Below are 12,908 nucleotides of genomic sequence, written 5' to 3' on the forward strand. Positions count from 1 at the left end.
ATCACAATTAAAAATGGAAACAAATATTCAACTGGCCGATTTCTTTCATTTTTAGGGAGGGGAGAATTGCAAGTTACAAAGACGATAAAGACTAAAGATGGAGCAGTAACAAAGAATCCTCGAAAGGGTCCGCCACTGCTTTAAGCTCTTCCATCGCTTAAGAGAAGCACACATCACAGGAGATTTGTGAAACACAAAATGCAATTTTTATTGGTTTGTTGGGGAGTAAAATAATTAGTATACCTAATTCTTGCAAAAAATCCAACTCTGTCCACGGGTAGCTATTATTCAGCCCGAGTGATCATTATTACTGATTTCGCAGCCTGGCTATGACTACCAGTGTGAATCAGCCTGTGCCAGGCCCCTCTCCCACCCGCCACTGCAGTCAGGTTTGGCAAAGAAGATGCTCAGTGTTTGCGCTTCTGTGACCTGCCTTTGTGTCTGTGTTGCAGGTGGGGAGGAGAAAGAGGAACGGAGGAGGAGGAGGATCTGGCGCCCAGCCCATCGTAGAGCAGCCCCCTGACCCTCGAGCAAGCTGCCTCTCCACGGCCGAAGAAACCCACGGACCTACCCACTGAGGCGGTCAGAGGGCCTGAGTGCGGGAGCCCAGGACCCGGCGGCCGGGGGCGCCAGCCCCTCATGTTTCTAAGAAAGCGCAAATGTGAGCGAGCTGTAGCGGGGAAAGCCCTCCGCCCCCGCCAGGGGGACCCAGGAAGCCCGCGCCGGCTCCTCCCGCGGTCGGCGGGGATCCCCTTCTCCGGCCCCGCCCCCATCCTCCCCCGGCCCGAGTGCCTAAGCGGTTAACCCTACCCACTCCACAGTGCTTTAGGGACAGAACTCTGGGCAACCAATCCCGATGCTAGGGCTCTGGAGCCCAGCGGTGGGGGAAATCCCTGGGTGCAACCCGGTCTGATTTTAAGGCCAAACCTAAGTTCAAGCCCCAGGGTTCTCCCCAAGCCCGGCTGCACTCGTGTAGCCAGTCGCCAAACTTTTTCTGTCCAAAGCGGATTCTCCATCGTTATTTGGCTGGCAGCCGGCAGCCCACTTTCCGCAGGACAATTAAGTAGAGGTGGGCGTGGGACGAGGGGACTGCTGTTTCGCTGCCCTTCCAGGCATGCACAGCGGTGGAGTGGCTCGGGTTCCTCACTGTCCCTGCGCCTGCCCCATTGCTGGGTTGCCCGTTGTGCTGCAGTACCCGGCGCAGGTGATTAGAATGCACGTTCAGGAATAGTTAGGTGGGCGGTGGCCCGGGAAGGAGGGAGGTCCCTTTCTTTCCTCTTGCCCCTGCAACCTGGCTGCACTGGTTGGGGGCTCCCTGTCCTCAGTGGTGCTCACAGGCGCTCCCAATCAGCAGGTGGAGCCCCCGCCCTCACCTCGTCCTGTGCACCCTTGGGTTTTCATCCTGCAGATACCCCTCCCTATCTTTCCTTCTCTCACACACGCTCCCCTAAACTGCGAGCTGCAAACTCAGTCTTGGTCCCCGCAGGTGATGTCATGCCCATTGTTTTGGTGCGCCCAACCAATCGGACTCGCCGCCTGGATTCTACCGGAGCCGGCATGGGCCCTTCCTCGCACCAGCAGCAGGAGTCCCCGCTCCCGACCATAACGCATTGCGCAGGGTGCACCACCGCCTGGACTCCCTGCAGCTTTAACAGCCCTGACATGGAAACCTCATTGCAGTTCCAACGCGGCTTCTTCTCAGAGCAGCAGCAGCCGCCGCCGCGCTCCTCACACCTGCATTGCCAGCAGCAGCAACAGAGCCAGGACAAGCCGTGCCCGCCCTTCGCGCCCCTCCCGCACTCACATCACCACCCGCACCTCGCGCACCAGCAGCCGGGCAGTGGCGGCAGCAGCCCATGCCTCCGGTGCAACAGCTGCGCCTCCTCCGGTGCCCCCGTGGCGGGGGCGGGGGCGGGGGATAACCTGTCCCTGCTGCTCCGCACATCCTCGCCCGGCGGCGCCTTCCGGACCCGCACCTCCTCGCCACTGTCGGGCTCGTCTTGCTGCTGCTGCTGCTCGTCGCGCCGGGGCAGCCAGCTCAATGTGAGCGAGCTGACTCCGTCCAGCCATGCCAGTGCGCTCCGGCAGCAGTACGCGCAGCAGCCGGCGTCCGCCTCCCAGTACCACCAGTGCCACAGCCTGCAGCCGGCCGCCAGCCCCACGGGCAGCCTCGGCAGCCTGGGCTCCGGGCCCCCGCTCTCACACCACCACCACCACCACCCGCACCCGGCGCACCACCAGCACCACCAGCCCCAGGCACGCCGCGAGAGCAACCCCTTCACCGAAATAGCCATGAGCAGCTGCAGGTACAACGGGGGCGTCATGCGGCCGCTGAGCAACTTGAGCGCGTCCCGCCGGAACCTGCACGAGATGGACTCTGAGGCACAGCCCCTCCAGCCACCCGTGTCCTTAGGAGGAGGTGGCGGCGGGTCCTCCCCGTCTGCAGCTGCCGCCGCTGCTGCCGCTTCATCCTCAGCTCCGGAGATCGTAGTGTCAAAGCCGGAGCACAACAACTCCAATAACCTGGCGCTCTATGGAGCCGGCGGCGGCGGGAGCACCGGAGGCGGCGGCGGCGGCGGCAGCGGCAGCGGGCACGGCAGCAGCAGTGGCACCAAGTCTAGCAAAAAGAAGAACCAGAACATCGGCTACAAGCTGGGCCACCGGCGCGCCCTGTTTGAGAAGCGCAAGCGTCTCAGCGACTACGCGCTCATCTTCGGCATGTTCGGTATCGTGGTTATGGTCATCGAGACCGAGCTGTCGTGGGGCGCCTACGACAAGGTAGGCGCTCGACCCTCTTCTCGCTGGTCCACGGCCGCAGTGTGGGAAGTCGGGTGGTTGGGACTGGCACGGGCGAGAACTCCCTGCCTGCCAGTTGCGAGCTTTCCCGGGACAATCGAAGGTGCCCGCTGGAACAGCGAGTATGGCTCAGATAGGCACGCTTAGTCCTTGAGGCAACTCCGGAGAGCAAGCCTTTCCGCGCGCGCAAAGTTCTAGAGGCAGTGAATGCCCAGCGCGCTTGGGTAGATTAACTAAATGGTTCCAGGAGGTGGGGAAGGCACTCTCTAATCCTCTTCTGGTGCTGGGGATTTAGGAGGCCCCTTTCAAGCCGGAGCGCTTAAATTGAGGAATAACTAACTTCTCTCCGGTTTCCAGAACTAGGAGCTGCACTTGGGTCTGCGATGGCGAGATCCCGCTGCCTGGTCACCGGCCTTCCCCTCTCTCCTCTCCTCTGGCTTGCCTTGAGGCCGAGTGATATGACAGATCACAGAGCCAAGACAGCCCCTCGCCCCCACCCCCAACCCTCGGTGGAAGTTCAGGCCCACTTGCTGGGGGACTGGCTGACCCTCCAACCCTCCCTACTCCTCAGGGGCCTAGGTGGTTAAAAGTGCTTCTTTCTTAAAAGTGCTTCTGTCTGACTGTGTTGCAGGCGTCGCTGTATTCCTTAGCTCTGAAATGCCTTATCAGTCTCTCCACGATCATTCTGCTCGGTCTGATCATCGTGTACCACGCCAGGGAAATACAGGTAACTTAGCTTCTGCTGTTTATGAATGACCCAGTCCTGCCCACCCACCTGGAAAAGCTCAAAGCAGCAGAGCTTTTCTCCAAGCCCTCGTGTCCTTGCTTGAGGTTACAGAAGACACATGCTGTGTTCCTACATTAGCACCTGACCTGTTCTTTTAAGAAGTTAAAAACGAAATAGTGAAGTATGTAAACATGCAGTCATTTCTGGGATGTATTTACTAAACCCTTCAGATTTCCCCCTATCTTTCAGGTAGATCCACTTCTGCACTTGCTTCCCTTAAGGCCAGTTATGTACTAGCCTTATAATCTGTAGGGCAAATATGTACTCTTGTTTGATACCACTTCTAGTGGGTGCCTCATTATGGAAGATTGTGTCCATCTGTAGCATTTTCTATAATGTAGTTTAGGGAAGAAAATAGGCTGGAGCTCTTTATAGCTAATGTATATAATAAGACATGACGAAAGTTCTAACCCTTTCTACATCCCCCAACATTAAAAAATAATTGTTGTAAGTTTTGAATACACGTTCTGTATATATGGTGTTTGGTAGATTCTTAGCTACAAACATTACATCATTTTTTAAAAAATGTCATTCAAGAGCGCAGGCTACTGCCCTTGTAGGAGGTCTTGCTAGGAAAATGTTTTAAATGCAGCCAGGAGCTCTATTGTTGGATTTGGCTGTTACTGACGATTTTGGAATCCTCTGGACAAAATTCATGGGTCATATTTTGAGTTGTTTACTTTGCTGTAGCCATCAGTCAGAGGAATATTAAGTCTTATGAATTAAAATAGCTAGGGTTTTCCAAAATTAAGCATGACTAGGGTTTTCCAGTGTAGAATTTACACCTAGTATGTATTTTCTGATATTTTTGGAACAGTTGTTAGACATTTGATGGAACAATTAAACCCTTAAATTTAACCTGCTTTCCTTTAGAAGTGGTAATTTGAAGCATTGTATAGAACTTGCCATTTAAGGAACTTAGCGTTAATTATAAATTAAATTCATATTAAGTTAGTAATTAGCAAACATATACTAAATATGGAAGAAACCAATTTTAGCTGTTGCCCAAACAAAATAAAAATGACATGAACCCAAATGAGGAGGGAGAAATTAATTCATCTTGCTTTCAAATTTGCAAAAACTTTGAAAAGTGTGATTTTGAAGGAAATAGGTTGAAGAATTACAAAGAGAGAATATTTAGAGGTAAGTAATAAAACTGCACTGGCAAAACCAGGCACAACACACATTTGAACTCTTTAAAATTTAATAATTTACATACATCTACCTTTAATTAGGTACTAATTAATGATAATGGGCCTTTGAGAGACTGAAACATTTTGAAGTGATACTACAATGTAACTTAAATATTATGAGTGTATCTTTTCATTTTGACTTGAAGAGTAGACAGAGCTGGAAGGAACAAAATAGGTCTAAGGATGTTTTGACGCAATTTACAGATGAGGAACCTGAAATCAGAAGAGGTGCGCAGTTTGCTGGGTCCTGCAGCTAGACAGTGAGGAGCGTGGCCCGGCCCCGTCCTCTTAGCTTTGAGTCCAGATGCATCCTGCTGTGTCTGCCACTGCTTGCCAGCAGCCCTGACATGTGCATGTTTCTTTGTGGTTTCTTTCTAAGTCCAAAAGTTTGATATATGAATAGTGTTTAACTTAAAAGATTAATATAAAATATTATTGAGGTATGTTAAAAGATCAAGTTACTATCTTTTTTTTTTTTTTTGGCTTAGAGACCAGAGTGGTTTTACTTAATTACTTAATTGACTCTGGAAAGAGACCACTGTTTGTTTTCTTTTCTGTTTTTCTTTAAATTAAACATCAGCTTTCGTATTATCCCCTGTTTCTTCTGAAAAGCACACAGCTCTACAAGCATTCATGAGGAAGGATATTTGCTGGTATTAACATGCAAACTTCCTAAAAACACTGACTTTTTAAGAATTATTGAGATATTTTTGGAAATAACTTAAAGGAGTCTGAGAGGAGCTACCAAATGTTAATTGCATGTTGTAAAAATATGTGCAACCACATTAGGACCTTTGAAACTTACAGAACTAATAAAATATAGGAAACCATATTTTTATAGATTATGTCCCAGCCGAGAGAATTCCCCTCACTGGCTCATTTAGAGGACAGCTTCCGTCACACAGTGCACAGATAATCGATGGGAGTGCATGTAGCATGGGTGAGAGCAGGAGGCCGTGGGTAAGCTTAGCAAACCTCTCTGCGGTTGGGGTAATATAAACATTACAGAATGTTAGATTTTAAAAGTTGGGTTTATTTTATATGATACATGGTTTCTGTTCAACAAATCATACTTCATATAATTTTAAAATGCATGCTTGGGTAATATCGTTTAGTTGTTCTGAATGTAGATTGTACACTCAGTAGTTTATCTAGAGCAGCGATTTTCAGCCCTTTTCATCCATCTCATGGCACACAGACACTAACCGCTAAACTTCTGCAGCGCACCAAAAAAGATAAATTTTCTAATATGACAAAAAATAGGTATAACTCTGATTTAGTTACACCAGACACTATAGTTGTGTTGGCTGTTGTCACTTTTTAATTGGACCATCTAAGGGAAAAGGGGTCAGTGCTCCTGACCAAACAGGCAGGCATTGCACACTTCTAAATTTCTTGCGGCACACCAGTTGAAAATCTTTGATCTGGAGGGGTTTCCTCGCAAGCTGAAGCTCTAAATTCGTACCTGAAGTGCTTTTTAAAAAATATATAAAATGGGAAAAGACTAACTGAATGTAGAGACTCTGAGCTAGAAGTGAAGAACCAGAAATAAATAGAATGTTCTAAAATTTTTTTTTGGAAATAATGTATTTTTTAAAATTGTTTATTCTGTTACAGTTGTCCCAATTTCTTTTGTCCCCCTTTTGAAGAATGTTCTAAATGATAGAGACAATAGAGTCAGAGGTACTGCTGAAATACTTCACTCTGAAGCTGCATGAACTCAAGTGCACAGGCTTATTTTTTTACTTATGATGTCACTGCTATAAGTGTATTTCTTTCTTAAGTCTTCAGCAAATAGGCAACCTCAGTTTACTAGTAAGAATTCCAAATACATTGATTAGTTCTGAGTTAAGGAACCAAATGCTGGGGTTCCCTTGCCATTTCGAGCATGTCCTTGTGTGTAGCATGTAGTCTGAAATGACGTTTCTTTCTTTTTAGCATATCAGTTTGATGACTAGGTAGCAAGAGCTGGCTAGGGGTGGGTTTCTGGTACATGGCATGATCTCCCGCTGCATTCAGGAAAAGTAAGTGTTACAGCCAGTTCTGGCTCTGTGTACCAGAATCGATTAAGGAAGCATCGGGAGGCCCTGACATTTCCAAGGAGAACCTTGGAAAGCAAGTCACTGTGACCTTTGGTAAAATGTTTATACACACTCTGGCAAAATAAGATGGTCAGGTGAGTCATGGACGGAAGTGTGTGAATTCACACAGTGTAAAGAGGGGAGGCTTTGAAAGAACAGAGCTCAGTACATTTCAGTTTGGGGTCGATTTTCAGTACCACGGACAGCTCACCACACCAGGCTATAGCTTGTTCATTAAACTAATTACTTTTACACCCCTCCAAACAAAAATGAAATCATTATTACTTTATGTCAGAATGCTTATATAAAATCAGATTTAGTGGGCAAAGTTTTTCAGCTAAGAGACTTTTTTCAAATAGACATTTGGCCTTACTTTGTATATTCATTAATAAAGTCCCCCCAAATGTGTGATGTATAAATAAAACAACCTAGGTAAATGCCTGTGTATCACAACCTTCTGACAAAGGAAATGCACCATAAATGGGATTCTTTTATGTAACTTGGAAAGTTAGTTAATATCACTTGATACTAACTAATTAGTCTCCCTGCCTCAAGACTTGGGTCAAATAATAGGGGGAAAAAACAGGCGTGATTTCCTGTGACTTTTCTTTTTTTCTCCCCCATGGGGTTGGAAGTATTTCTTTGATGGAATAAGTACAAAACAGAGCTCACATAGTCTTTAAGATTTTCACTATGAAAAAATGTGTAGATTTCACTTTATCTTTTCATATTTAACATACTCTGATTTCTCCCAGGGAAGCTGTTTTAGTTGAAAGAGTTGTTTACTGCTCTGAGCCCGGCAAACAGACAAGATTTGAGTTGGGAAAGAAAGCCCCTTATAGTCTGATCTTCCTCATTCATGTAGGATTTAAAAGAATGGCAGGCACTATACTTTTAAAGTTGAAAACGTTTTTCTGAGATTGTGTTTTTTACGTAATAAATAGCATTAGGGGAAACACTGATTTTCCTTTGGTCTCTTTTGCAGTGGAATAACTCTACTCATTCTCTTTCAGGGTAGATTTTCAGAAATAAATGATACAGATATAAACCAGGAAGAGCAGAGATTAAAATTTATCTTTGCTCATTCATCTAGGCCACACAAACGAGGGTAGAGTGAGTGAGGGCAGGGGCCTCAGCAACCTCCGGAGGTGCCTGGTCTGGTTCCGGAAGTTTGGCCAAGCAGCCACTTAATAGGTGCCATGGCTTACCTTGCGGTGGCTGCCAGAGGATGCTCTCTTCCCCACTACAGAGAGCGAACGGATGCATTCAGACCATGCAGAATCTGCAGCATATAGTTGTTACCCTTATTAATGAAATAATAATAAATACATGTGATAAAAATAAACAATACAGAAGAGTTTAAAATATATGTGACAGTCACATTCTACATAATCTCAGTCCTGTTTCTCAGACACGACCTCTTCTGAGTTTTCCTGTGTGCTGCCGGAATTTTCAAGAATGAACACTTAGATGTGTTGAGATACCCACGTGCTTTCATTTCATAATATTACCTGGAGGTTTTCCTCATCAGCACATAGAGATCCGTCTCATTCTTTTGTAGCAGCTGTGTATTGTCCCATTTTATGGGTGTGCTGTGGTTTACTGATAGGCTTTTTGAGTTTCCTAGGTGTTTGCTATTATAAGCGATGCTAAAATCGAAAGCTTTTGTGTACTTATTTTAATCTAATTAGAGTATGTTAACATATGTTAAATATCCAGTAGTCAGATTGCTGAATCAAAGGGGGTTTGCATTTGAAATGGAAAGGTGTGGGCCACCAGCCCTTCAGAAAGGTCCTTAGTTCACATTCCCTGCTCCCTACACTTATTCCTCCACAGCATGGTTAACGCTGGATATATAAAAAGGAACTTTAAATATCCTTGGCTTTTAAAGTCTAAAATGTTTACTACCTTCTAAAGTCTAAAATGTTTACTACCTTCCTGAAAAATTTTTTGGAGACAAATTATTTTAGGGCAAAGTTCATAGTCTCATAGGTGTATTTGTGATATTTTATAATATCTAATGGTGTTTTGTCTAATCTGATAAATTGAATAATCACTGTAAAGTTACCATCAGAAGCAAATATCTGCCACATTTAAACAATGTTTTACTTTAAAAAATTTGGAGCAGGTTGATGTAGATGAAGAAAGCTAAAGGAGTATTTAGAAGGCGTGACCTTGGATTGGCCCTTGGGTCTCTGCTGTGTCTGTGAGGCAGATGAGAAGGACTGGGGGCCTGTGAGACTGCAAAGGACAGAGAGGTGGAAAACGTGCCTGCAGGGCTTTGTGGAGCGGTGGTCAGCTCCGCCACTGAGTCTATGTCGCCAGCCACTTCTACATCCCTTGTAATGAGACTCTCAGTCCCTTTGGATTTGTCTATACACTGTCATAGTGAAATCACTCAGGACTAATTTTCTCCGCCTGCCTGTGTAAAGATCTCTGCATTATTAATGGGTGTGCCGCTAAATAAAACGATCCTGGTGTGTTTACAGAGCAGCATCACAAATGAATGAAGAGTGGAACTTTAGGTTTACCGCAAGTGGGTTTGCTTGCTCTGCCAACTTGTTTCTGGGCCACAGTTCGTAGAGCTTGGAAAGAAGGGCACTGTGGGCTGTCATTGCCCCAAACCACCTCTGGCAGGGCAAACAGAGGGAGCCTGCACTGGTTTAAGTTCAGGGGAGTTACTTTTGTTTAGGGAAGAAGGTTGTTTAATGGGGCCATTTTAGAGAGAACTTTTTGCTTGGAAATAATATGGTGTTTGCTACTTTAAAAATATATTCTTAGCCTGAAATTCTCTAAGCATTCTATTTTATGAAACTAGAAAGTTCACGGAAGGGACTTGAATTGGTACTGGCCCAGTGTCCCACCCAGCATGCAAGCTCCCTTTATGTCAGCCTCGACAAAGTGTTCACCCACTTTCTACTTGAGCCCTCTCCCCACGATTGTCAGTCCACCTGCACAAGGCTGTCCCATCGCCAGGCAGCTCTTATTTTTAGGAAGATTTTTCTTATGTTGGGGCAAAGTCTAAAAAGTCTTTGAGCTCTCTAATAACAATGGGGATAAGGCAGTAAAGTCCTTTCCCTCTTACAACTGATGTTCCAAGCAGGTGGGGTTAAGGAGAGAAACAGAAATTAAAGAAACAAAACCCTTGGAAGTGGTGGTAAGTGCCCTGAAAGAGGTATAAAGATGGGAAGTAGTTGGGGTGTGAGGCTGATGATCAGAGGAGAACTCTCTAAGGAAGTGACTTTTACACTGAGACGTAAAGGAAAAGAAGTAGCCAATCTGGCAGAATCTGTGGGAATAACCTGTGCAAAGGCCTGGAGACTGGAAGGAAGTTGCTGCACTGAAACACACGAGAGCAAACCAGTGTGGCCCACACTGGGGAACGGTACTGGATGGGGTGGGAGGGGTTGTAGGGTTCTGATACTGAAGGCTCTTAGGGCATGGAAAGGATTTTTGGATTTGTTTTCAAAGTGCATTGCGAAGTCATTGAAACATTTGAAGTGTGGGATAATCATGGTCCAGCTTATGTCTAAACAGAACTTTTGTTAATGTTCTGCAGAGATGGTCTGGAGACCACTAGGGAGCCCTTGGCAAGTCATGTCATAATGAACGATGTGATCACCTGGCGCAGGTAGCAGCAGTGGAGATGAGGAGAAAGTGGTCTGATTTGAGATCTATATTGGAGTTAGAATGGACTTCCTAGTACAGAGGTGTCAAACTCATTTTCACTGGGGCCACATCAGCCTCGTGGTTGCCTTCAAAGAGCCGAATGTAATTTTAGGACTGTATAAACGTAACTACTCCTTAACAGTTAAACAAGAGCTTGGTGCTGCCACCGGGTAGAAACAAGGTACCTGGCTGGATAAAACAAAGTGGAGGGCTGGATTCAGCCCTCAGGCCTTGTGTTTTCCACCTGTGTCCTAGTGGTTTGGATGTGGCAGGTGAGGAGGGCAGGGGACTATGCAAAGATGATCCCCATGGTTCTGGTTGGAGCAACTCAGTGTATGGTGCCAGCTGGGGAAGACTCAAATTGAAGGGTAGGATGTGGAATCAGAAATGTTTTGGCATAACATTTGAAAGGCTTCTGATTATACAAGAGAATCTAGAGTTCAGAGGAAAGGTCTGTGGTAGAAATTTAAATTTGGGAGTTATCAGCACAGAGACTATTTAAACCCACAGGAATGAATAGACTCACAGAGCGAGAATAGAAAGATGAGAAGAAGGTCAGCAGTCAATCAACCTCTGACATCTAGAGGGTGAGTAAAGGAAGAACTAGGAAAAAGAGATAAGGGCGCATTGTCCCTGAGGTGGAGATGGGAGTGTTGTGAGGAGGCACAGTGCTGTGTAGAGAATGTTGCGACATCTGTGATTATGGGGTAGAGAAGTGCCTTTAGAGTTCACAACTTGAAGGTCATTGCTGACCTTGATGAGCCATTTCAGTCCAGAGGTAGAGAAAGAAGACAGACTGTAATTTCCAGGAAAATAGGAAAAAAAATTGATTCCCCCTTTCACAGAATCACAGAGCAAACATTTAAACATTGGGTAAATCCCTTTAAATATCCTCCTAATTAAATAGTCCCAGTTTCTTTGAATATTCCTGATCAGATTTGGACTCTTCCTGATCACATTATTCTGGGCTTAGTCTGTTTTGTGGACATCCCTCTTTAAATAAGAAGGTCAGAAATGTGCCCAATATTTTCAGGTAAAGTATGCCAGTGCGGTTGTTAACCCCCTTCTTCAAAAATGCTGCCAGATAGTGACCATTACTCGTTTAAAATGGTCATCGCTTCACAGGAAGCGTTGCCAAGTAACACTTGTAAAATTGTAATTAACTGAATGTTTGTTCACATTTATTAACCTTGTTAAATAGCATTTTGGTTTCAGTCCAATGTTTCATCCAGTCAGAATTATTTGAATCCTCATTTCAATGTTTATTTGACACTTTTTAGTTTTGAAAAATGCTATGTGTGGACTGGCTAGGTGATTGGCAAGACCCAAGTTTTCAAACTGGTGTTATATTCTGTTCCAGAAACATGGTCAGTATTAGTGTCTGTCACCTGGCTTGCACACCTGCTATTGACACACTTAGCTCCTCTTCCGAGCTTTACAGGAGCCCTGAGCTTGGGACGTGGACCTGGGGAGCCCCTGCTGATGGCGTTTGTGAGCCGCAGACTGCACTCAGCAGTAGGGCCTTTTTTTGTTGTTGCTCTCTGCTTGGCCTTGACACTTGGTGCAGCCTTTTAAGCAGTAACAGCTCTGGGAACCCTGACTGGTAGCCAGCCACATTTCTCACAAGGGCGTCGGGAGGGCTCTCAGATCCTTGGCTGAAACCCGCGTATTTCCTGTGAACGGCAATCTTATGATCTATTAATGATATCCAGGAAGGAAACAAAAGTGATACAATGCAGGCTTTATGACCAAATGCCTTTCCTCTTAAAATTTTTCTTTTTCTCCCTTATTTATAGATTTAATAACTATTGAAGTTAGAAAACTTATAAAACATAGAAAACATGAAAAAGAATACGTTAATTTAATCTTACTACCCAGAGGTAATTATTATTTGTTATAATGTATTTATATAAAATAGATGGTCATGGTACTTGATATATATATATATGTGTATATATATATACATACATATATATGAAATTTGTTATTCTTTTCACATAACATTCTATTAATTTCCCCATACCATTGAACATTCTTAGTAGCCTCCATTTTTCCCCATCATATAGATAAAATCAATTTAATCCTTTTCCTTATTTTTGGACCCTTAAGGAAAACTAGAAAGAACCTATTTAAAATTACTTTTATACTGAGTACTATTCCAGATAAACTTTTGTGGCATCTCTGATGATTTCCTAAAGATAAATTGCCAAGCTAGAAATTACTGAGTTAAAGGATATTATTTAAGACAAATTGATAGTTTTTCAAATTGTCCTCCCAAAAGTTGCCATTACTCCTTTCATTTTTAAAGTACTTACAGGCCAGTTCGTTAAATAACTGGTGTGTGTGTGTAATTTTTTTTGAATGTCTAGGTCCTATTTACCG

General features: G+C 45.0%; 1 protein-coding gene across 2 annotated transcripts in view; it reads left to right on the forward strand.

The window, feature by feature from the left end:
* The first annotated feature begins 447 nt into the window (after positions 1-447).
* Positions 448-12,908, forward strand: part of KCNN2 (potassium calcium-activated channel subfamily N member 2) — a 142,414-nt gene continuing 129,953 nt past the window's right edge. The window contains exons 1-3 of one of the 2 annotated variants that reach the window (XM_024563297.3): positions 448-661; positions 1,487-2,778; positions 3,428-3,523. In XM_024563297.3, coding sequence (XP_024419065.2) covers positions 640-661; positions 1,487-2,778; positions 3,428-3,523 — 1,410 coding nt within the window. In that variant the 5' untranslated portion in view covers positions 448-639. Of the gene's footprint in view, positions 662-1,486; positions 2,779-3,427; positions 3,524-12,908 lie in introns of those variants that run through there. The other variant, XM_053911551.2, reaches the window with a different exon arrangement.

The sequence above is a fragment of the Desmodus rotundus genome, chromosome 1 (genome assembly GCF_022682495.2).
Source record: "Desmodus rotundus isolate HL8 chromosome 1, HLdesRot8A.1, whole genome shotgun sequence".
NCBI classification, from domain to species: Eukaryota; Metazoa; Chordata; class Mammalia; order Chiroptera; family Phyllostomidae; genus Desmodus; species Desmodus rotundus.